The sequence below is a fragment of the Bolinopsis microptera genome, chromosome 9, assembly GCF_026151205.1.
Source record: "Bolinopsis microptera isolate Bmic1 chromosome 9, MBARI_Bmic_1.0, whole genome shotgun sequence".
NCBI classification, from domain to species: domain Eukaryota; kingdom Metazoa; phylum Ctenophora; class Tentaculata; order Lobata; family Bolinopsidae; genus Bolinopsis; species Bolinopsis microptera.
The window spans coordinates 13,801,159-13,826,264 of record NC_087080.1 but is presented as its reverse complement, the minus strand read 5'-3'; the positions used below and the strand labels follow the sequence as shown (position 1 = coordinate 13,826,264).

The following is a 25,106-nucleotide window of genomic DNA, read 5'->3' as shown; positions in this document are numbered from 1 at the left end:
CAAACAACGTCTCACAGTTTTCTACATGCATTTGACAATAAAGTATCAGTCACTATCATTGCATTATGGGACATTCAAAAGAACAACAACTGTTTCTTGGACAACTATTTGTTCGTCAGCTGTTTCTTGGACAAATATTTGTTTATCTGCTGTTTCTTGGACCACTAAGTGTTCATCTGCCGTTTCTTGGACAACTATTTGTTCATCTGCTGTTTCTTGGACAGCTGTTTGTTTGTCTGCTGTTTCTTGGACCACTCCTTTATCATCTGCTGTTTCTTGGACCACTAACTGTTCATCTGCTGTTTCTTGGACAACTGTTTGTTTGTCTGCTGTTTCTTGGACCACTCCTTTTTCATCTGTTGTTTCTTGGACAACTATTTGTTCATCTGCTGTTTCTTGGACCACTCCTTGTTCATCTGCTATTTCTTGGACAACTATTTGTTCATCTGCTGTTTCTTGGACCACTAACTGTTCATCTGCTGTTTCTTGGACAACTGTTTGTTTGTCTGCTGTTTCTTGGAACACTCCTTTTTCATCTGCTATTTCTTGGACAACTATTTGTTCATCTGCTGTTTCTTGGACCACTAACTGTTCATCTGCTGTTTCTTGGACAATTGTTTGTTTGTCTGCTGTTTCTTGGACCACTCCTTTTTCATCTGCTATTTCTTGGACAACTATTTGTTCATCTGCTGTTTCTTTCTCACATTGTCGCAAAAAATGGGAAAAATCGCGATCCCGCACATACCGCGATTTCCTTTTGTCCCTGCCTTGTTTGTCTGATGCTTCTTGGACCACTAGTTTTTCTTCAGCTGTTTCTGAAACCAAATCTTGTTCGTTTTGTATTCCTCGAACCACCCCGTGTCCACTCGGTAGATCTTGAACCAAGTCTTCTCTTTGAGTTCTAACTTCCTCAAGTTCAATTGTTTCAACTTGATCCGACATGAAACGATCACGGATGCTTTGAACAATTGTTGAGTCCAACATTCGAGCTGTAAAACGCCTCATTGAATTGATGAAAAAGCTTGTTACGATATCATCATAAAGGAAGGGGTTTATCACAGAGTTTATAGGGAGAATTAACATCGAGAAAAGACTGTACCAAGGGGTGGCATCCAGGACTTCTAAGGAGTGGAGAATACAGATTATGATGAAAGGCACCCAACAAGCGAAATCTGTGCCAATGATGATAGCAATTTTCTGGTTCATTCTACGGTTTCGGTTGGATATTTGTCTATTGCCCTGCAAGTTTGTTAGACTTTTAGAGGATCTGAGGGAAACCAGTCCAATGAGGATGTAAGATAGTGTTATTATCATGAAGCATAAAAAGTTGAGAATAAGAATACCCCAAACGAAGATTTTTTGAGGATCGTTGCTTTTAACGAAGTACTTGAAGAGGCACACACCATCACTACCGTAAAAGTCAACTTTTGTCTGTTTCAAAGTATGATCATGATAATCTAAATCGTGAGAGTACATTCCAGAAACCATTTGTCTTATTGTGTCCCAACTTAAAGTGGCTGCTTTCATCCGTCCATAATAGGCTTCAAGAACATCAAGGATCAATTTTTTGTCAGGTGTTCCTATGAAGAAACTTAATTGTTCGTCGAACTTCAATCCATTGACAAAAAAGTCCTCGAATTGGTCGATAACCGGTATGATAGCAATTGCTGCAGATGCCAGAGCTAAGCTGAAGATCCCAGTCGTTACTTGAACTGCTTTCAACCTGGTCACCTCCCCTGGAACTCTCATTGAGTTCCATATACCATAGATTCTGACAGTGCTGAGAACTGTCATGGAGAATAGTGAGATCTGCGATCCAATCGTACTGAAAATACCGATAACAGAACATTCGATACTTGTGATCCAAGTTATTTGGCGGAGGCAGTAATCCTTCTTGAAAATGATGCTATCGTAAATGGCTATTACAATTAGGTAGCACCCAATCAAGAAGTCTCCAAAAGATATCAATATAACGAGCGATTTATTCATCAATGCTACTGAAGTCTGGCACCGAGTTAATGTCAGAAGATTCTTTGTCACGATGACTGAATTTGCGAAAATAGCCAGAGACCCTATTAGCCACGACAGTCCTTTAAGAGAGCCATTTTGTAAAATGTGCTTTGAACAGAGGTCATTACATTCATCAGAACCATCCATGCAATTTAAGGAACCATCACAAACCTTAACTTTGGGAATTAAACGAGATGTAGATAGACATGTGAAGTGGTTATCACAACGCTTTTCGTCTGAGCCATCTCCACAGTCTTTAACCAAATCACAGACTTGAGAGTAGTCAACACAACTGATTTTGTCGTCACACACAAAATATCGGTTTGTGAACACTTCTCCATGTGTCTTAGTGAAGAATGCAAGGTATTCTTCGTTTGCTATGGTTCCCACTCGGTCTGGATATTGGGCTGGACAGACCTCATATCTTGGAATTTCCCTGAGAGGACAAGGAGAGCTTGAGCATTTATCTACACAGCTAGTATAAACGTATTGCTCCCCGAATATGTTTGAACAATCTTGCTTGATTGAGGGGAGATGCAGAGTAGTTGTGGTGTCAACCCCAAAAAATTCGTGATCTGGAAAAATAAACTGTTGTGATGTACATTTTCCTCTTTGCATTTCTATCTGCATTAAACCTTTCAGACAATAAGAAATCCGTTTGGTCAGGCCCTTGTCTGATGTTGGTAACGGACGGGTTGTTTCCATCGAGTTTCGGGAATATGAACATATTTCATTCTCGTTTCCGCAAGTTTCAATTCCATCACATAGATTCTTAACCTCGACATATCCAGGGTTTCCCCATCGACAAACAAAAACATTTTCACATGCTTCTTCGCTAGAAACAAGTCGATATGATTTTCCAACTCCACAGGTAGGCCAAATGGCAGCTTCGTCGCTTCCATCAACACAATCTTGGATACCATCGCCTAACCATGCCAAGGGTATCATGAGGTTTCCTAGATCTCCGACTCTTCTCTTACAGGTTCCTTGGGTGACAGATTGACAGTGGGGGTGTCTTTCATCAGCTTTGTTTTCACAATGAAATTGGCCATCACACATAAAGTGCTTGTGTAAAAAGCATGGTTCTGTTAACTGTTTACACATCTGTTCGATCCCATCGTCACACACTTTCAGATCGAATTTATTACAATTAATCATGATCTTTGAGACTGTAGAAATATATCCGTTTATTTCACAAATAATGCCTATCTTGGAGTGGTCGGTGCAGTTTGATTGAACTACATCCGCGCATAAATTATGCAGATAAGTGTGTGTAAAGACCTGTAATACATAACATCTTGTGAAATTGAAAACTGGCACCAGTGGCCCAGTGTCAGCATGTTGACATGTGTCCAATGTTTTATTTGTCACCTGACAGTTATATTCATCCTCACCATTGTCACATTCTTGGTATCCATTACAAATCCACCCAGGGCTAATATATTTATAGACTGTGTTCCCTTCATTGTCAGTAACATTGCAGTACATTCCATAGGTATACCCATTACATAGGGCTTCGTCTTCACAATACATATGGTCACATACGTCATTACAGATGTAAGGACTAAAGATTACTTCACCACTCGGCATTATTGTTGTTGTATTAGGACAGTTTGTTTCATCAATACCAGAGTCACAATCCACATAACCATCACAAATCCAGCCATATCCTTCTAATAAATTTGAGAAATAAACATAATCCCCCGGAAATATTTTACACACGAAATACTCACAGAGGAACTTATCGTTAGTTATTCGTCCTCCAATTGCTTTATCACAAGCTTGGTAAAAGAACGGGTCATTTGAGCAGACTTCTCTGAGGGGAAATTCAGAATAATATGTTTCCTCAGAATCATGGCATTTGTTGTAGGTAGAAGTCCCATTCTTGCATACGTACTTCAGGAAGCCACGCTGGTCTTGAATCTGGCATGTCGTCTCTGAAGCGTGATTGGTCATTTTTTACAAAACGGGAAGCATTTGTTTCAACTCAAAGCTAGTATCAAGATCAAATTTGAATTGACGCGGAATAATTTTCGATCGAAGTGCTGAGAATATCATACCGTTCACTATAATATGTTATGCACTTAGGACCATTGATTTAATTGTAAACTATTCGAAGATGTTGACTTTAGAACTAAACTTACCCGACGTTGACTGCGAAAGAGTCGTCACAAAAAGAGCGATCAGAGTAACAGTAGTTTTCGGCATCATCAATGTACAGCAAATAGAACAGTAACTTCAATATCAAGGAGAGCGTGTAATGGGGTAGACAAGCTCTCGAGGCTTGTGGAAAAATCATGCTAATTTTGTGTTTCCCTTCAAGAGGGCAGTATTGTTTGAGTTCGGATTATGTGATTAACCAGCAGCCGAGAGTCGTAGCGTGTGGCTTGATAACAAAGCCTGTACACTCCAAGACACTGTGCACAGTGTATTGGGTGAGAAATTTGAGATCATAGAGTGATCTGAAAATTAACCTTTTGTTGAACTCAGAGCTGGTTGGTGTTATAAACGATGAATATTCAAGAAGTATCCGGCCAGGTTAGGAGATAATAGCATTTTAGAAGCGTCAGTTTGTTATGATAATATGGTGGTGATTATGTGGCCTCTCTCCTCAACAGTGGAGGTAGATTTGGATGAGTTGTACATACAATCATACAGAATGTTAAGCAGCCCTAACCTTGATAGGGTGTGTGTAACAAGCAACTAAACGAATGTGGAAAAAACAAAGTTTTACTTTTTTCCACTTATAAATATTTTACCGGGGTAAGGACAGGGCTCCAATGCTCTATCTTGTAGTGGTCATCCTGACCACAGCCCCCTTTATCAATACTTCTGGCTCCGAACTTGATTCTGTACTTTCCTGTTCCTGCACTTTCGTATCCAGAGATGAGGCAAGATGAAGATGACAGCCATCACTAATTCTACCAGGGATGGCATTCCATAAGAACAATTCAAATTTACACAAATACCAGTGGTCACAGTCCGAGGTTTCCTCAAAGAAACTGCAACTTTCAAAATCTTCCGTTGCACATGACACAGTTCCAAGGGTTATATCGTGAGTACTGGCGTTTTCATGAAAACAACCCGCTCCTCTTATGTACCATTTCATGTACATCCCAGCTGTAGCCCATGTGTTTCCAGATAGCTTCAGCTGCTTTTTCGTTAAAGCTATGTTTGGCACAGACCGTTCCGCCCTTGTAAAGGAGTAACCCGTACTGGTTTCCTCTTATTTCACCCCCTTTCTCGTTCACCAGGGTAAATACTGCCTCTTCTGCTTCTGAAGAACAGAATAGTTTGAGAGAGCTGCAATAGTGGTGGTATTATTTCGGTTTACTGTGTGTTGAACTGTTGAAGTTGTGAAGGGGGTTGTGAATGTAAGGTTGCCGTGGAATAACTTTATTTCAGAGAACTGGTGAAACTTACCACTTTTTTCAATCCCTAGCGAACCAGAAGTGGTCTCTTCACAGTATGGTATTTCACAAAAAGCCCCTACGGGCAACACTAAGGTGTAACACCAAGGTCCTCCTGTTCGACTGTCTGGTTTTCTACAAAAGTTGTGATCTTCCAATCTTTCGTTTGGGTAACTGAATGATGATAAGATTGTGTAACTGAATGATAACAAGTTTCGTAACTGAATGAAAATAAGCAGTTAAATAATGGGGAAATTAGGATTGGCTTCCATACTTCCACCATTTAGTCTCGATACGGCCACAATGCAGTCTCGGACTCTCACCAAGGTACAATTTAAAAGATCTATATTCTTCTTTCTAGACCCTTTCTAGACCCTTCCTTTTTCTAGATCCCTCCTTTATCTAGATCCCTTCCTTTTTCTAGACCCCTCCTTTTTCTAGACCCCTCCTTTTTTTCTAGACCCCTCTTTTTTCTAGATCCCTCATTTTGCTAAACCCCTCCTTTTTTCTAGACCGTCCCTGGCCCTATTTCTTGACCCTTTGGCCCTAATTATATCTTTATATGTGAACATATTTTGATGCTCATAACTCAATCTGTCTTCCGGTAACACATGCTTCCTACAGCAGATTGGGACGATCAGAACGACGATGACGACGAGCTACGGCCGAATAATGGGGAGCACCCCATAATCCTCTGGAGACGATTCCTAACCCTAAAGGGGAACCCGAATAAGTACGCTAAGAGTGCTGTGCTTCACAAGAGGATGTTTGAGAGTTTGAGTGATATTCTGGATATGTTGCTCTGGCTCGATGATAACAAGGAAAAACAGGACAGGTATTTGGACAGCTTCGATTAATTCTCAACTTTTGTTTTTATTGGTTTCAGATTCCAGTGTGGCATTTATTTTCCGATGGTGATTTCTGAAAACCTTTCCTTTGTTGTTAGAATAATAAATTTATATTCGATAAATTCTTGAGATTCAGGATATTTTCATCATATCAGAAATCAGTTTCTTTCTTAAGTTGATTCAACTTCTCTCATCACTGTACCAAAAAGTACCAAAGTATCAACATTACCAAAAGCCTCCCCTCCAGAAAGCACGCAGGCAGTAACTACCGAGATAGCGTACCCGACCACCCTGTCTTCACCTACATCTACCACATTCTACCCTGGTTCTTTGAAGCTTTCCTCCTCAACCCCTCAGAGGAGTTCCTCCCCGGCAAGAAAGCAGCCATGAGAATGCTCTGCAAGTGTCTTGTAAGGTAGTTTTATGTTTTAGGGCCTGAGTCGGCGCTAATGACAGTTTGTAGTTCGTGGAATTGTTGTATTTCGTTAGTGGCAAGTTGACTGTTGATCACGATCTTATTGTTGATACCAGATGATGTTTACGTTGTTCGCCGCAGGTTGAACCCTATAAAACCACCGGTACCTCTTCTACATTTGTTCTACAATGTTCTATTAAACTGTCTCAAGAAAGAGGGTGTTCGGCCTGTAGAGAAGATTAGCTACATGGGTAAGATCAGTGGTAAATACAAAGTTCCTTAAATGTTTTTTTGTCCACTCCCCATCTTTTTTCGCCGTACTAATGTATTACTATTAGCTAATGTATTACTATTAGCTCGTGTATTATTACATTAGTACATTACTACATTACTACATTAGTACATTACTATAAATTACTACATTACTACATTAGTGGCTGGTGTATTATACAAATGTATTAGCTCGTCACACATTTGACCTGAATGTTTCCCAGGTAACAACAAGTGTTATCAGAAAACCAGACAAGACCTGCTGTTCGAGGTAGTAAGAGGAACTAAACACATATTCTCCATCAACCTGAACGGATGCCAGCTCCACGAGCTCATGAAGTGTTTGTCAGAGGGAGCTATCAGTGTGCTAGATGCGGTAAGGTTATAACGTCTCTACCCCCACCACCCCCCCCCCCCTCCCCCCTGGCCCCGGGTGCTTCAGCTAACCTTCATCAAAACAACCACCTATAAAATCTAAGTGATGCAAAAATGGTGCACAAATGGTGCACAATATTTCACTGTTATAGAGTGTAGAGCAATCTAAAAAATTTGCAGCCTAGAGACAATGAGAGTTGCTCTCTCGTCATATTAGAGATTGAGCTGCGTTACTGTATTTTTGAGGGTCACAAATAAAGGCATTTCTTTCTTTTATAATAAAAGATAAGTTGTTGCTAACTCTGATGGAGGGGTTCACGTATAATGGTCACGTTAATGCTCGATAGCAGGAATCTCAAGCTGGTACGTTCCTGATTCTTTTTCACTAACATAAACTACGTGGCCCATACAGCAACCACATTAAATGTAAACTTACTGACTGGTAACTATTACTATCCTCAGACCCTAGCCAGTGGTCCCAAAGCAGATGCTATCATTCTGCTCGGTTCCCTGTACACTTATCCGTGGGCTGACGAGTTGTTGAAGCAGCAGATTGTAGTCACTATTAAGGACGTGGCTAAATCTGAGTCTGATCAATTCAACAGGTCTGTAGATCCGTTATTTTCATTGATAAGTAATGTCAGACCATATATACATGATAATATATCCTTTCCGTCAATAAATAAAAAAGTATCAAGATTATCATCTCGCTCGGTAACCAATGCAATGTCTTTTGTGTCGGTTCACGAGGAAAAGTTATAGGACGGATATCAAATACGCTATATAATATTATCAAATAAGTACTAGGTAGCTATTCTCAGCTCGAACACACACTCGCAGGAGTCGAGCTATACAGATGGTTGGCTACATGATAATGACCATGCTTTCAAAGAGATCAGATAACAGACTAGATGCTGGTCCTGAATCTCCCACCCTCATCATGAACAGGTTCGTAACCCAGTGGTGGGACTGATCACTGGTCACTGGTCACTGGTCACTGGTCACTGGTCACTGGTCACTGGTCACTGGTCACTGGTCACTGATCACTGGTCACTGGTCACTGGTCACTGGTCACTAGTCACTGGTCACTGGTCACTGATCACTGGTCACTGGTCACTGGTCACTGGTCACTGGTCACTGGTCACTGGTCAACCGTGCTTTGTTGAGTTTACATCCAAACTTTCGAAGATCTTAGATCATGGTTTTGAAACAGAACCGTACCTTATCCCTTAGGTCACCAAAATTAAAACAGTCGTCCTGTTTAAGTAGTACCAGTATAACATATTATAATAGTAGTACAGTTCTATAAAATGTTTACTCAGTACAACTTCCAGTTTCTTGTCTGTTTTTATTCCCTTTATGTACTGATCATCTCACCGTCAGGATAGAGACCTCGTCACCCAGCGAGATATCGTCTACTAGATCTAACAACAAGTACGCTGATGTCAAGAATCTGATAGACCTTATCAATATCGTCATGTTACAGGTACCCAATAAGAGTAACTTGTAGATACCATTTTCAGTTTATTGCAGGCCTTTTTTGTGAAATAGTCGTTTTTTGTTGATATTTCAGGAAGTTTGGGATTTCTCAAGTCTCAACTTATTTCAATTCTTCGGCACATGTTTGTTGTTTAAGTACAGTGGGTATGGTAAATGAAGAAGTTTTATAAATATTCAGTATAAGACAGACAGCATTATCGCCGCACAGGTACGGTCTACAAACAGTAAAGTAGCATTGTCAGCACTCTCGGTGGTAAGGGACGTGGCTGGTGACTTTGATAAGCTGCTACTGGTCGACTCTACCCTTCCTAAACAGGCGAGTAAACAATTATTACTTCTATGAAATCTTATTAAAAGTGTAAAAAAGTATTCGAACATATTTTCCGTCAAGAATTGAACCTTAGTTAAATTCACTTGTAAGACGTAAGTGAGCAATGAATGTATGTATTTCTTTAACAAGATTCCCGTAAATTCCAGATTATAGAGGTCCTGCTCTCGTCCTTAAACCAACACATGGACGCCCAGAGACGCCCAGTAGAAGAGTACGAGTGCGGGAGCCCCACTAAATCTAGCCCTACCCCTCTCTACGACCCTCTGTCCAACTCTCAGAGCTCCAACCTAGCTGCTCCTAAAGCTCCACCTGCTAAAGATAATGTTTTGAAGTCGTACCAGGTAAGATTACTGTTTGGTGTTCAAATTACTTCTACGATATCCTCTTCTTCAACTCGGATTTGTTACTGCAAAAGTATAACCACTTGCACAATGCACAATCGTTAATTTTAGGTAGTCAGAATTCATTGCTGAATCACTTGCAAGCTACCACTTTAAAACACAACCTCACCACAGGAAGCAGTCATAACCGGTACCATAATGGCTCTGGTAGACTGGGTGTTGAGTATGCCGGAGGATATTCACAACACTCAGGTTAACTCCGGACCTAGGAACGTTCTGTACGCCGAGTACACCTCCCTGCTCAAAACTGTTTTCAAGGTTTGTTCACATCTGACATCAACCTTCAGAGCTCCTGTAAACGATATACTGTCTTGTAATCATCTCCATTGATCCTAGAGGTCGCTTTTATATTACTTGTAAATGTGTACATTTTCCTTTCCCGAAAATGTATTTCATACTGTACATTAAATCCAAAAATTAATCAGCTGGGTAACCAACTTGAGATATTGCACCCAAATAAGAACCTGTTCAACTCTTCTTATTTAGTTAATATCCAGACAAGAACATTCTTTATGAGTCGCATTGTTGTGATATTGTCGCATTATACGGAAATATCAGACATCTCTAAACATCTGCATCTAACAGAACAAGTTGTCCCCCGCAGGTCCTGCAGCTGGTTGCACTGGAGAAGCCGTTTAACGAGCAGGTTAAAACGTACTGCCAAGCCCATGTAGACAGACTGAGGGAGTATAAGATATCAGATATAAAGGAGGGAGACGTTAACCCTGAAACTATTGGTACGTGGTGCAGCTGGCAAACAGCCAATAATCATGGTCACACCAAAGCTATAATGATATTTTAGATATGGTTGTTAATTATTATTTTCCAATTCGCACGCGGCGTCTACGGGGAGAATTATATGGAAATGGGGCACATGGTACAGCGAACCAATGCAATGGTTCTGTGACAGATAACCCAGTGAGTGTGCCATTTTGGTCGTTATACTTTGTAATGAATGCTATCTAGTTTATAACTCTACCCCTCAGATATGTCGTACCCTGTACTGCCGGGCTCCCAGGAACCCCACATTCACAAGAACATAAAGTGCTGCGCTTCAGCAGCCCTCCTAGTGTTCTGTCAGAGGTAATGTTTTTATTTGTACCTGGGGGAGTGGGGGATACGTCTTTATATTATCCACTTTCTAGTAGCATTTTTTATAGCACTCTTTGCAAAAACCATCTTTCATATCAAAGTGCCAGTAACCAGAATTAGAAGGTACACCTATTACTAGGAGCCACTCTAATCTATTATTATAAATTGAATGAAACATCTTTTTAAGTGGGCACTAAAAGTCAGGGAGTTATTCATTAAAACACTCCACTGACAGGTACCACCAGTTCCCCCTTTGTGGCGGACCAGATTACTCCTCTAGCATGGTCTACGAGTACAACCGAGAGGAGTGAGTTGCAATATTAAGCCCTTCAATATTTGTTGTTATTCTCATCTGAGTAATCAGTAAATTTATATTTTTATGTATTAGTCAAGGACCAGGGTTCCTTGAGCATCATAATTTATTTTGAAAACTGATTTTTAATCTCAGTTCGACATAACACATTTCAGTAAGAATGGAGACACGTTGCACTTTAGTCGTAAGCACGACCTTCAAATCCTGATGATGGATAAAAACAGTGTTATTTCATTGGTTGAATTTGGCAAACTGCCACTTAAAGTGGAACTGTCTTTTGACCTTCCATTTGAGTCCCAGCCTGGCTACAGCAGGGTTATCTTCAGAAACGTTGCAGGTACGAAAACCAGGGTGAAATTTCACTCTCAAATTAACCTGTTTGAAGCTATGTCTTTCATCGTTGAGATTCAGATAGCGTTTTATGATTGGTAAAGTGAGATCTTCTGTTTTAAAACTTTTCTAACATCATTAATCATTGAATATCTTGTACTGTTCAGGACGTTTTTCGTGGCTAAGTAAGAAACTTTTCGCGATGAAGGAGCCCCCTAACTCACCCCTCCCTCCCTCCGACCTCATAGACTATACATCCCATCTTGTCGAGGTAAGTCTGCTATTAATTAGCTCCGGTGTGTCACTTTTATATCAAATTATGGACCATTTACAACTGCAGTTACAATTGTGCTAGAGTATTTTTAGTATTATATACGATCAATATCAGGTCTATTATACCCCTACATGCTTCCAAAATTTTTAATCTCCAACTTTCTGCACAATGTACTGGAATGTTTTGAAAAAAAAAAGAGTCGGAAAATCAAAGTATGTAGTCGGAAAATCAAAGTATGTAGCGTCGATACCAAACCGATTATTGAGCGATGATAGCTAAGTAGTTGGTTCCTGGGATGCAGAATCCTCCTGATTCCTCAGTCTTTTAGTGTAGTTTTTTTCTTGTTCAGTTCTGTCCATATTTCCTCGTGTTATGTTCAAAGTTTTGGAGTGTCATGTTATCCTCAAATTATAGCAACATACTACATTACTGCCTAGAATTAGTTTCAGTGAGCTGCACGATTTAGACCACTGACCTAACCCAGAGAATGGTTAGATTTATTTTGCGCCATTAATTTGGATGGAGCTGTATCCTTGGAGAATCCTGGCACACTTTCGTGTACTAAAAGAAGATTTTGTCACTTTCAACCGAGATTCACTGAACTTGCTACTGCTGCCTATTTGTATGTTGAGGGAATACCCTTTGACCTTTTGAATTTTTGGCATCTGCCCAGAGAGACCATTTAATCGAATTTCATACGCCAAGGTGTAGGATGAGCCAAGAGTTCAACGATTGTAGTGGTCCTGCATATGTAGCATACTACTCAAGCTCATAGAGGCCAATAACACGGACAAACCGTTTAACCTTCGGCTTGAGATATTCTCGACGCCCCAAATTATCCTAATTTCAATTAAAACTTCTCCCAAGACTCCTTTGATCGCCTTTCTTCTGTATTTCGAGGGACAGGGCTACCAGGATAATGAGTTACACTGCTTGTCAGATCGCTCAATCTGAAGCATAGAGAATGCATGAATAGCAATCCCAGACCCAATGAATTATTCAGGTAAACTAGCTAGTTATATAGGGGTCGTTCACATATTACGTTATCAATAATGTCACTGTTAGCTTCTTAATTCATAAACTTCTAAATTGATCTAAATAATTGATTTGTATTCTTCACTCCCTTATACCTTACATTATCTTTCCTCTTAGCACTTACGCAGCAGAAAAGTAATTTCAGCATGGTAGTCCGACTGGTAACAAAATAAAGTTCCCCAAAGTTTCTGCTAAGTAAGGGCTCACAAGTAATTTGTCAACATACGAATGATAAAGCTAGCTTCTGGAGTGTTGTAGCCAATAGCAAGTAGTTCTTGAAACCAGTGTTCTTGAGACCAGAGCAAAGAAAGAATCTTTCTGAAAGATACCGTTACTACAATAATCACAAGAAACGCCTAGTTTAGCAGTTCAGCTATGTGCAGTGGTGTTGCCTTTGTATGAAAACTCTAGACCTAACCACATTAAAGTTTGTTCTGCCTTTTTAAAGTTTAGTTGGCTCAGTGGCTTAGTTGGTTAATCCGCTTGTCTACTGGCCTGGAGGTTGCGAGTTCGAATCCCAGTTGGGCCAAAATCTCAAAAACTGAAGGGCAGCCGTCACTCACCAAACCATGGTGTAAATGGTAGTGGCTTTCATTAGAGCTGTGAAAATAACACGAGTGCATATGCCTGGGCCAGCGTCCCGACTATGCTGCTGGGAAATCTGTACCGAAAGGACCGTGGACGAGCGCTACACGAAAAGGAGATCGGCCCCTCGTTCCAAGCTTGCTAGGTTCGCCATGTTGATGTTGTTTTGTTGGTTATAAGTCGGTACTATGATGCAGATGGTAACAAACATAACAATGAAATAAACAAACATAACAATATTGTATGGCGTTATTGTGATTGTAACAATTTTAACACTATTTAAATCTTTAATTATTGTTATTTAAATTTGCTATATTCAAGTATATTCAAGAAGATTTCCATTTTAATTAACTAATTGTATCAATATCGCAAATTTATATAATATTTTACCCTGAATGTTTTTTTGAGCTCACAAGCTTGTGGCGACCACAAAATAAAATTCCAAAATTGTAGCAAAAAAAAGACGTTCTCTAAACATTCCCATAGCTTCCAGCTTCCTATTCGAAGCTGAGTATTTTTAAGAATGTGCGGTTTTCGTTCAAAGTGTGATTCTTGTTCAAAAAGCTGAACTCATATAATTTATTATCGGCTTGTTAGTAGAAAGTAATGTGTGTGACTCATTACGAAACGAAACACAGTTTTTAACTGTGCTTGCTCCTTTTGGACATTTTTAGTTTACTTTTGAGTTGACGGTAATTTGCGATTAAAATTCAGATTTAATAACTGTACTTGATAAGTTTTCAAGTTTTGGTATGTAATATCAGATACCCGTCGTGCGACGATCCTATTACTGTATTTGGGGTGTGCTACCTTATTACCTGCTCAAATTTGACCGTGTCAGAGATAAATTGTGCCACAAGTCAGCAAGTTGCTTCAGTAAGAGAATCAAGCACGTATATATAACGTGTATAATCAATGAGAATTTGAACAAAAGAAAAAATGTCTAGTATTTACATTAGTTTGCTTCTAAAATTTTCCATACCAAGGTTTTATAAAACAAACTACACTAAATACCCTGGAAACATTCTAAATGATTAAACATGTAAAACAGTACACACAAATCCCCCATTTTAAGTAATCTACACTTCAGGTTGAAGACTACCCTACCCTAACCCCCTCCCGTACCCTCTGTAGGACGGACTCTGGTGCTCCTTCACTCCCTTCCTGTCCTGACAGCGACAGAGACTGTTTATTTCAGGTACTGTTGGGTTGCGTCCTGACACATCCATCGAAAATTTTGGGAATTTTTACTGGAAGCGTTGTATTGCTTATCTGTATCTTAGAAAATTTTTCCATGAAGTTTGATTGCCTGGAAGATAGTGTATGATCAGCATCTTGTTAACTATATCCTGACGGCCACTTCCCCCAGACAATAGATTATATAAAGGCCACCTCGCCGGAGCTGCCCTTTTACCGTGAGCTGAAGAAAGCTAACAGACAGGAGGATTTGTTTAACAAAGTTGGTAGCATGCTCCGGAATCAGAAGATTAACGAGGAAAATGCTGAAAATTCCATCAATTCTGGTGAGGTTATTAAATATCTTCGGGGTGTTCGCGAAGCAAATAAAAACTTTTGTTTTAAAATATAAACTTGTCTCACATCAAGCTTTTTCTCCGTAAAATATCACCTTAAATTTACCCTCTTGCCTTGATTGATTGTCCATCATCCGGTTGCTTTAAGCCAACCCTTTGGCTATTGATTATCCTATAAGGAAATTACCCTGTCAACTCTCTGCAGATACACCAGATAACCTAACTATCAGTAGTGAGGTCTCCGCTAGCCGTTCTAACCTCTTTGAAGCAGCCTCTCCCTTCCAGCAATGTCGTGGTCTCGCAAGGTTTGCCGTCTTTTATGTGTTTTCAACGCTTCATTTAAATCTGTGTCTATTAAGTTTTAAGGTTTTTCTTGGAGGAAAAAATGTAATTTCATAGAGCTCTTATTTGACATGTCCCGCTCATGAACCCCTCTCAGTGCACTTAGACTAACACGTGTCTTACTCCGCAAAACCATCGATAACCTACTACGCTAGTCTACCTAATCTTACTCTAAAATCCAACGGTTAATTTCACTAATCTTAACTACAATATCCTAAAGAAATGATTACTACTCTAATCCCCTGCTGTAACCAGCTTACCACATTACACATCAGTGCACTTGGACTGCTCTCCTGGAACAAAAGATACGAGCATCACGGTAGACAGGTGGAACTGCTCGACCAGTCCAAGATTATCGAGAAGGAGAAGGACGTGTGTGGGGCTCTCAATGAACTGGACAACGTCTTCAAGTTAGTGGGGATTCCTTTTATTTGGGGGCCATGAAAAGATTGTTATATTTTTTGTTTTTCGCTGAATAACCCGTGTCCCATCGCTGAATAATCTGTATCCCATCGCTCTTTATTGATTGTCTTCTGCTAATTATTGGAAGTGTTAATATATATTTATGGTTCCACTGCAATGCTACCAAAACTACCACGTCACTCTTCAGCCGAGAAATACACAAGTTCGGTCTTATCTACATCGCTCGAGGAGACGAGAAACGGAAGGACGCCCTCAGTCACAACGTGGGCTCAAAGGAATTCGAGGAATTTGTAGCAGGTCTTGGATGGGAGGTCAACTGGAGAGATCTTCACGGCTACGTGCCTACCATCGGAACAGGTCCCTTCTTATTCTTATGAAACATTGTGGAGACACATCTGAAGCTATACATTTTCTCTGCCATTTTCAATTAAAAATAGAATGATCCAGTTTCTTAGATGTAGGGAGTGTAAACATTACCAGTTTTAACAATTTTGGTTTGGTGTAAGTTTGAACAGCCTTGCCGAGCTTTAAATTCAGTGATGCTTTTTAAGTTTTAGCCTGACAATGCTATATCACTGCTCGCTTCCATACTACACAAGTTATCACTACATAAATTGGGTTTGTTACTCTTGGCTGTTTTCCAAATCATAGCTCATAACATACAGCATACCTGACCAACTTAACAACTCAGACGTGATGAAGAGTACAACAGTACATTACGCTAACGCAACTTTAGAGATAGTCTTTCACGTTGGGACACGGCTGGAACCGGGTAATCAGGAGGCTGCCCTTTACCGCTTTAAATACATTGGTGAGTTACGGGAGTTACCATTTCTTTAAGTTATTTTAGTTATAATTTGTATAGGTATTTATTTTTATAGGTATATAATACATGCTCTCTGACAGGAAACGATTACATTGGAGTCATCTGGTCAGAGCACGACAGGGATGTAAACATTGACACTTTTAAGTCTGCGTACCTCAACTATGTTATCGTCATTTACCCAATGAGGGATCTGAAGAAGTGCCGTGTTCAAGTTATTGTTAAGTAAGAAGTTATTGTTAAATAAGAAGTTATTGTTAAGTAAGAAGTTATTGTTAAGAAGTTCATATTAATGCTCCTGAAATCTGAATTAAAGCCCTGGCAAGGGTACCAAATTTCCCTTTCTAATCACACATATCGTATGAGGAGCAAATTTAAACATAGCAATACAATTCAGATCTCCTAACTCCTAATCAGTAATCACGTGTTAAAATAACCTTACTTTCAGTTTCCGTGACAAGGAAGAAAAGTGTAAGATAGAACACGGAATTGGGCCGCTGTTTGACGGGGCCCTGGTCGACAGGGACATACTCCCGGACCTGGTACGGAAAACTATTATTAACGCTGAGAGGGCTATTACAGTCGACCAGAACCGGCCCCGGTTTTATAGAGATAGAGGTGAGTTGTTCTTTTAGCTATTTAAATCTTATGAGAATAGTAAAATACATACTAAAATACAGCCAAGCGTAGTTTTGAGATGAAAACAGGTCCGAAGTGGCTGTTTGTGGGAACTGGGACTGTCCATAGATTTTATATAAGGGTCAACTGGAGCAGGGATGAGTTTTATTGCTATAATGCAGTGGTACACGCCGCCAATAAATTAATCCTCACGTCGCCAAAAATCAGCGTGCCAAACAAAACTTATAAAAGATAAGTGTGCAACACCGGGATGTTCGATATGATGCTTGGAACGTTATGGCAGTAATTTAATATATCTCTCCCACTTCAATGACCTCATACAGACATATAGCAACGGAGATAATCACTGTAACAACAAGATTCTGTCTTTATTATTAAGTTATGAGAGTAATCATGGATATAACAGTCAGATGTTAAGTGATTCAATGAGTTCAGTAACTCTCAACAATCTTGCCTTTTCGACATGATTTTATAACTTGCATATTGATATAGCCATGAATTAAGATGTATGAAGATCGAAGCATTCTAAAAGTCAGAATGTGTTTCAGAAAGTCTCATTTTTGTAATTCATAGCTGTTGATCTAATCAGTTGAATTACCCGACGTATCTGTTATTACATACATATTCCGAATATCTCCGAAGCGTGGAGAAGGATCTTTCATAGGATTTCATGAGTTTTCCGACATGTAACGTGAGTCCTTCAGCTCGAAATCTGGACAAGTTGCAGAGTTATAAACGAGACGTGACGTTCGAAGAATTCGCGTGTGAGCTCATGTCGCCTTCCCTCATAGACTTCGACCAGTACAAAGGTTTGTTATACTAATTAAATATTGATAAGCGTGAATACTGAATAGCCTAAGAATGTGTGGGTTTAGTTCCATATTTTCTCACTCTAACCCCCCAGTTCCATAGCGGATATTATGCCAAATTATTAGACGGAGATCGTCAACTAATATTTCTTCGGATATTTCTCCGGTTTGCAGTTCCATAACCTTATCCGGAGACCATCTACGGTAATTTTGTTGATTCTCACAGATGGAGCAAAGTGCAAAGAAACTGCCACAAACTGCTACAATCTCCGAGAAATTCCCGGAGAGCTTCATCTCCGTCTAATACAGTAGACGGAGCCGGAGAATCATCACCGTAGAAATGGACCTTCGTCTAATAATTTGGCATAATATCCGCTATGGAACTGGGGGGTAAGGTGTGGATGTTCTCAATTTCTGTGTTAGATTCTGATGATTTTCACCAGGGCCGTAAATCCCATTTTGAATTAGGGGGTCTTGCACTCTTGCAACTTGCAAGCGGGGCGAGCTCCGGCAGGAAATTGGGGGACATTTGAGACTAATAATAATTTACAGCAATATAAAACGTTCCTCATGTTGATTACTTACTCAGGATCAGTGATTGCAAACACTAAGAATTTGGCGTATCACTCATTCCTCAATAATTTTGGCGACTCTTCCAGTAGAGCACAATTATATATATATATATATATATATATATCGTTGCTGTACTCCTACACATACATAGTATATATACTTCTAATATAATTAGAATTAGAATGACTCCAGTTAAATATTGGAAACAAGGTTAATATATGTATATATTAACCTTGTTTCCAATATTTAACTAGAATCATTCTAATGCTAATTAACGGAAACCTGCAAAGCTTCTCGGGTGCAACAACCAGAGGGCCCGTGCTCAATCCGGCTCCTACACCAGACTTATTAAAAGTCTCCCTTGATTTATTTTTAGGGCCTGATTCGCGATTAGTGTCAGGCATTGTGAGAGCCGCGGAGAAACTTTTACGGTTATGTGCCGGGTATAAATAACAATCTCGAATTAATTATCCGGGATATTTGTACGGAATGATTTTATAAAATTCCTTAATTCCTTTATTTGTGCAAGTTTTGATTGGATTTGGAGCGTTTGCATCAGTTTGCGGACTTAATTACAATTCCTAACACAATCTCTCCTGATTGATATATTTGCAAATTTTGCTGACGAAATCACCTCCAAAGATGAATAAAATCGTTTTGGTAGTGCTGAGTGCTGTCCTCTTTATATCTGTGACGGGTGAAGATGATTGGAGTAATGACGTTGTAGCTGAACCTACTACTGAGGGATTTGGTCTGGAAGATGAAACCGATGCTCTTACTACAACTCAACAAGCAACGACATCCTCCTCCCAGGCAGGGTTTGGAGAGATCGGATCATTTGATCGTCAACCATATCCCACTATCACATCTTATTCAAAAAGTAGAACCGTAAGTGTTGGGGATTTTGTAGACTTCCAATGCATTGCATCAGATGCAGCGGATCACTTACCACATTGGCCAAAACATGACCTGTCTGTGGATATCACCTACGAACTGGACGATCGGGACTTGGCAAGCCCTGACCATGGTTGGTCATCGGATATTTCAAAGAGTACAAAATCCCGACCAAGTCAACCAAATGGTCGAATCGATATCACTGAAATGGCAGAGGTATACATGTACAAACAGGCCATTGAAAAAAGTGACCAGGGTTGGTACAGATGCCGTGCTTGCATCTACAAGGGGGACCCCAAACTTGAGGCTTGTGATATTAGTCATGCCAAGTTTTTCCTTCAAGTTAAGAAACGTCGACTTCCATTAGATGATAGTCCCTTGGTAAAGGGAGCTCATACGATGGTCCCAGTTTCCTCCTCGTCACCTTCCGTGGAGACAGACATGCCACCTCAAGATAGGCCCCGTTCATCATGCCAAGTATTCGGGGATCCTCACATTATCTCGTTCGACGGAACGATCTACGATATGCCCAGTGCAAGCTGTGATTACGTATTGGCTCTGGACCAAGCTGGCGGTAAATGGTTCATCTACGGGAGAATGCGACCATGCGGGAAGATCTCTGTGGGAATGTGTCTGGAATCAGTCTCTATCTACGCCCTGGGAGATGCAGTTGAGCTGCAGAGAGGATGGGTTGTGAACAACAATGGTAAAAAGATAGAGACAATGCAGCTCACTGAGCCAATACAAACTGGAGAATTTGAGGTGAAGTTCACGGGAAACAGTTTGATAGTGAGTGTTCTGTTAGGCGTGGAGAAGAGCTCTACAGGGACGATAAAAGACTGGTTGATAGTATCTTGGGACGGACTGACAGCTGTAACGATAGAAGTACCTCAAACCGCCCAAACTCAGGGACTGTGTGGAGACAACGACCACGATCCTATCAACGACTTCGATGTCTGGGGAACGTTAAACAACAATATGCTTATCTTCTCGGAGAGTCTGAAAGTAGACAGGAACTGGAGGTGCGGAGCTGGAAAACCTGCGCTTACCCTGGACGAGGTGAAGAGAGTCTGTGGGGCTAAGAAATACAGGAAAGCAGAGGAGAAATGTGCAAAGATGTTCACCATCAATAGCTTTAGAGATTGTGCTCACGAGAAGCAGCCTTACATTGACGCCTGTATTTACGACCAATGCAAAGGACTCCACCTTCAGAACGACCTTTACCCCTGGATGATTATCCCCAAAGTAGACAAAGTGCTCGTGCCTGGCTGCAATGCTGCCGAAGCATATGCAATGAAATGTTCCAAGACAACATGGGATGAGGATGGCAACATCATAGCACCTATTGATATGTCAAATTGGGAGACGGAAGCTGTTAGTTGTCCTAGCAAGTCTGTCAAACTTGACAACATTCCCAAACTGGGCTGCCCACAGAGCTTTATGTAGAACCAGATTTGAACGAAAGACTTTTACATCTAGATTCTAGATGGCAATGATAGCTTTTTATTGTAGAATATTATTTCAGGGAATTTCAAGAACTTCAAGTTTAACCATTTAAATTGAGTCGTAACATTTTTGTATTTTAAAGATAGAACCAAGAAATTTCGATTTTCTTAACTGCTCATAAGCATCCATAACATTTGTATCTACAATTTGCAATATCTATACAGTAAATGAATTAATTATATTGTTATTTAGCATACTCGAACTTCTAAAGTTTATGTTAATATATAAACAGAGCGACAGAACTAACTCTGCCTGTGAATTAGTTGTTTATGCTTTTGATAATGATAGGGATAATTTGTTTCAAGACTACATTTTGTAAAAAAGGAACTATGTACAAAGAATTTGAAAATCATTACTTATCAGTCGTATATATTACAATCACAATAATTTAGAAATTGTTGAGACTTATTACCTGACAAAACTTGTCTTACTTTTACTTCTGAGCTCATCCATGAAAATAATAATAATATCAAACACGTACAACAAAACAACAGTCGTTTTCTTGGTACCACCAATGTGGTACCAATTTGGTATACAGATTGGAGCTGCGCGAGTTTCGATGTGAAATACCCACAGTAACCCTGTCCAGAACATTTTACTTTATTGATATCTTCTGATGGCCAATGTTATCACTTTTCGCGTTTAAAACGACCATATCAAAATAATGAGGTAAAATGATGAAAAATGTATTTACACGTTTGGCTTGACCACAATTAAAAGTGACACTGACCCCACGAACCAGTTCAACCACTTGATTCGGTACCCGACTGCTGAAATCGCCGGACGATGTGATATTTTGCAGATTTGAATCAACAATTGACCCGATCGCGCTTAAATGTTAAATCTTTAAATTTGTAAACTCCTGCAGATTACGCCAGATCGATGGTAGTAGACGCGAAGCAGCCTCCTCAGCGAACTGGCTCGAACAGGATCTACAAGAGAACCGCTGCTCGGCAGAGCACGGGTTATTCTAGTCAGGACAATATGTCTGAGAGTGAGCGGGCAGAGAAGAAGAAAAAGTGGGCCAAACGTGACCTTTCGGATTCGGACAATGTGTATACTACCAAGAGGTAGCATCTAGTTTGGAGATTTTGTAGATTACGATTTAAACTTTTAGAGTTAGGATATTTCAGCCCGACTGTTACTGTTACTCAAGTAGTCGATTGCCATTATGATTATACGCATTTAAAAATAAAATGTTTTAGCTATGGTTTAATTTTGGTCCAAATGTAATATTCAATTAATAATGTGCAATTGTACTTGTAGGAAACTACCTTAGTCGGTAATATTATGGGGGGGGGGGGGGGGGGGGGGATTGGGTGTTAAAACATAAAAATATGAACTGTTATAAATATGGTTATTTGGCCTGAAAAGAACCAAATTAGAGCCCCCATAATATTACCGACTAAGGTTTGCATGATAACGTTTTAAAAAGAAATGGCAGATTATTTAATGATTTTGTAATAAGCATTAAAAACTCACCATCATCTCATCATGTTATTGTTAATTTATTGTTTATACTTATTTTATCGCAATTTTCTTGGGTTTTGTTTTATTTTTATCTGTGTTATTTTAAATCATTTAACGTATAATATTTTTCGAGTTAGTTTGTAATTAAGTATCTAAACTAGGAATATTTGATATGTGTCAATTTATTCATGGGATTGATTATGATTTTGTCTGTTTTATACGGATTAGGATTGTACACATAGTCTTTAATTTAAACTCCAAGTCCATTTTTTGAGACTAATCGTTGAGTTTTATTTTTCTAGATTTCAAAGTGATCATCAATATTGCTTTTTCCTTTCAAATGTATATCTCATTATCTGTGTCCTTACGTACCTGGCACGCCAATCCCGATGAGCGGCGAGAGAAGCGAGCAATAGGCTAGCAAGCTAATGACATAACGTATCAGCCCCCACTTCTTTGTTCTTGTCAAATTAACTTTTGAATTACGACCCAAACATTGCATGAACTAAACACTATTAGTATTACCTGTAGTTTAACGGAGGAATACGGCGGCTTTTAGTATAGTTTCCTAAAGTCGTGAATTCGGACCAAACATAAAGTAAAAGCTTCGTGAAAGTCATAAGTTTGAATCAAAGAACCCTGCTCCAGATTAGAACCTGTAAGCACAAAGCAGTAAGACTGGCCTCCAGCTCACGGCCATTTTTGAGATTCAAGCAAATCGAGGATGTTCAAAGGTGAAAGGGTGCACACTGCATGCACTAGGATGTTCAGCTACAAGCTAGCTCGCAACAAAATACCGGCGCGGTGGAAAAAAATTCGTAGGACCTAAAATGACTCAATGACTCATCCAGTCTTAATCTTCAATTGGACTCACTAGCTGAAGTATGAAGTAGCCCTGCAATGCAGAGCATTGAGCAACGATCTCCTCAGGAAATGCCAAATGCGGAGCAAGAATGATATATATAGTTGGCGTCGAAGCGGCGACGTCCTGCAAACGCAGCTGATAAAGTTTGTTTTGATACAACTACAAGCTGTATACTACTATATATTCATACTTTTAATATGGATATAGTCACGTACAGCCTTCGGCCGGCTGCCGCGCGCGCAAAAAGAGGTATGCAACGTGTACAGTGTATCTACAAACTGTATCTGGTCGGTATTAACGGGTGATACTCGTAAAATATCAGTTCCATATAGAACCGTCGACGAGTCCAACTCGATGCGCGTCCTAGTAGGTTGTAAACCTACAAGGTCGGTATCAAGATTCAAGGTTTGCTGTGCATGTGTTCTTGTTCATTGTTACCTGGGGGTGGGAACCCCGGGTTATTATAAACATATACATGACATACAAATTCATTGTATCGCGTCTTAACGGGTGATACTCGTAAAATATTTGTTTCAAATATTAGACCGTCGACGAACGTCCAACCCGGCGCGGCGCGCGTCTTGGTAGGTTATAAACTTACAACATACAATAATATCAAATATTGCTCTATCCAGAGCCCTTGCGCTTGCAGTAGCGCGCGCCCGCCTCACGGCGGTAAAAAGGCTTGTGAAACAAGCGCGCCCGAAGTGGCGCGAAAGCACATGGTTAGGTGAATATCAAATATGAGCTCACACACCGCCTAGTACTTAATATATAACTTGCTAGTTTATTGCTCGCTCCAGGCTCCTCTCACGTATAATGCTTGTAGTATAGCGCTATGCATGCACTACTGGGCCGCGCCGCGCATTAAATAAGTGAATCCTCGCGCATAGCTAGCTAGGTCGGTATTGATTGTATTACGTCGTGAACCCAACGTTCTTACGATACAGGGGAGCCGCGCACTCGTGCGCGGCGGATCATACAACATTTACCTGGGGACCCCATACCAGGCTATTATGTTCGGCGGAATGCAGACAGGCTGAGCGTCGCCCAGTAAGCAACGTATGACAAGGTATTGGTAAGCCTTTGATTCACGATCACAATCCTTCGCAGCTCGGTGAGGCCCAGTGGTGCATTTTGCCGATCTACCGAAGATTGGTTGCGAGAAGAATAATTGGATGCGCGGCGCGGCCCAGTAGTGCATCGCGCTACAATGTACAAGGTGAGCTTAAAATAAAACATTTTCATGGGATAATTCAAAATTTACATTGTCCCAAATAAATTATACTCCTATACTAACTTACCTGAGGACCCCAGGCTATTATGTTCATTAATAAAGATTTGGCGGAATGACAGGCTGAGCGCGGCCCAGTAAATACTAACTTAATGTCACGTCGTGACATTAAGTTAGTGACTCCCATTGCTGTTTCACTAGTACAGTATCGTGTCTATGCAGTATGCACGATACAGGATGATGATTAATCACCCTACACTCGACTGTCACGTGACTTTTTCAACCCGTTCTCTAGCTGGCCCTTTTTGTCTTTCTGAATTTTGTCTTTCTTAAAAGCAAATGCTGAAACCCTAACTCTAACGAGAAATTCGACTAACTTCCTTATATACGGTCATATCACGTGATCAAGACTGTTTTTCGCCAATATCTCGGCAGGGAAGCATTTTAATCTTATGTCATGCACAGGAGGAGCAAAGTGCAAAGAAACTGCCACAAACTGCTACAAACTGCTACTAACTGCTATAAACTGGCACTAACTGCCACAAACTGCTACTAACTGCTGCAATCGCGCCCACGCATTCGCGCAGTTAGTGCCAGTTTGTAGCAGTTAGTAGCAGTTTGTGGCAGTTTCTTTGCACTTTGCTCCTCCTGTGCACTGTGCATGGTGGGTGATTCTGAATCAGTGTTCGAAAATACATCGATTCAAGCTGGTTTCAACTGTCGGGGGCCCTTTTAGAACAATCTCGAAAATCGACTCTATGTAGAAAGATTTAGCACGCTCGCAAGATACAGCCGCGCACTCCTGCG

General features: G+C 40.2%; 2 protein-coding genes across 3 annotated transcripts in view; one reads left to right on the top strand and one right to left on the bottom strand.

Moving 5' to 3' along the window:
• The window catches only part of LOC134820791 (ral GTPase-activating protein subunit alpha-2-like), a 31,717-nt gene extending 9,179 nt beyond the window's left edge, over window positions 1–22,538 (top strand). Inside the window, exons 21-45 of one of the 2 annotated variants that reach the window (XM_063831408.1) lie at window positions 6,045–6,255; window positions 6,516–6,683; window positions 6,825–6,934; window positions 7,178–7,329; window positions 7,791–7,933; window positions 8,169–8,276; window positions 8,712–8,814; window positions 9,037–9,144; window positions 9,306–9,500; window positions 9,675–9,818; window positions 10,165–10,297; window positions 10,547–10,643; window positions 10,888–10,959; window positions 11,121–11,302; window positions 11,463–11,566; window positions 14,280–14,387; window positions 14,559–14,712; window positions 14,927–15,026; window positions 15,339–15,473; window positions 15,674–15,843; window positions 16,178–16,297; window positions 16,393–16,534; window positions 16,758–16,927; window positions 17,653–17,757; window positions 21,599–22,538. In XM_063831408.1, coding sequence (XP_063687478.1) covers window positions 6,045–6,255; window positions 6,516–6,683; window positions 6,825–6,934; window positions 7,178–7,329; window positions 7,791–7,933; window positions 8,169–8,276; window positions 8,712–8,814; window positions 9,037–9,144; window positions 9,306–9,500; window positions 9,675–9,818; window positions 10,165–10,297; window positions 10,547–10,643; window positions 10,888–10,959; window positions 11,121–11,302; window positions 11,463–11,566; window positions 14,280–14,387; window positions 14,559–14,712; window positions 14,927–15,026; window positions 15,339–15,473; window positions 15,674–15,843; window positions 16,178–16,297; window positions 16,393–16,534; window positions 16,758–16,927; window positions 17,653–17,757; window positions 21,599–21,804 — 3,440 coding nt within the window. In that variant the 3' untranslated portion in view covers window positions 21,805–22,538. Of the gene's footprint in view, window positions 1–6,044; window positions 6,256–6,515; window positions 6,684–6,824; window positions 6,947–7,177; window positions 7,330–7,790; window positions 7,934–8,168; window positions 8,277–8,711; window positions 8,815–9,036; window positions 9,145–9,305; window positions 9,501–9,674; window positions 9,819–10,164; window positions 10,298–10,546; window positions 10,644–10,887; window positions 10,960–11,120; window positions 11,303–11,462; window positions 11,567–14,279; window positions 14,388–14,558; window positions 14,713–14,926; window positions 15,027–15,338; window positions 15,474–15,673; window positions 15,844–16,177; window positions 16,298–16,392; window positions 16,535–16,757; window positions 16,928–17,652; window positions 17,758–21,598 lie in introns of both variants that reach the window. The other variant, XM_063831409.1, reaches the window with a different exon arrangement.
• LOC134821010 (uncharacterized) lies at window positions 64–4,252 on the bottom strand. The gene is made up of 2 exons (XM_063831677.1): window positions 4,155–4,252; window positions 64–3,947 (listed from the first exon to the last, which is right to left on the bottom strand). The coding sequence occupies exons 1-2, from the start codon at window positions 4,219–4,221 to the stop codon at window positions 64–66; spliced, it is 3,951 nt and encodes a 1,316-aa protein (XP_063687747.1). The 5' UTR covers window positions 4,222–4,252.
• Window positions 22,539–25,106: the final 2,568 nt, after the last annotated feature.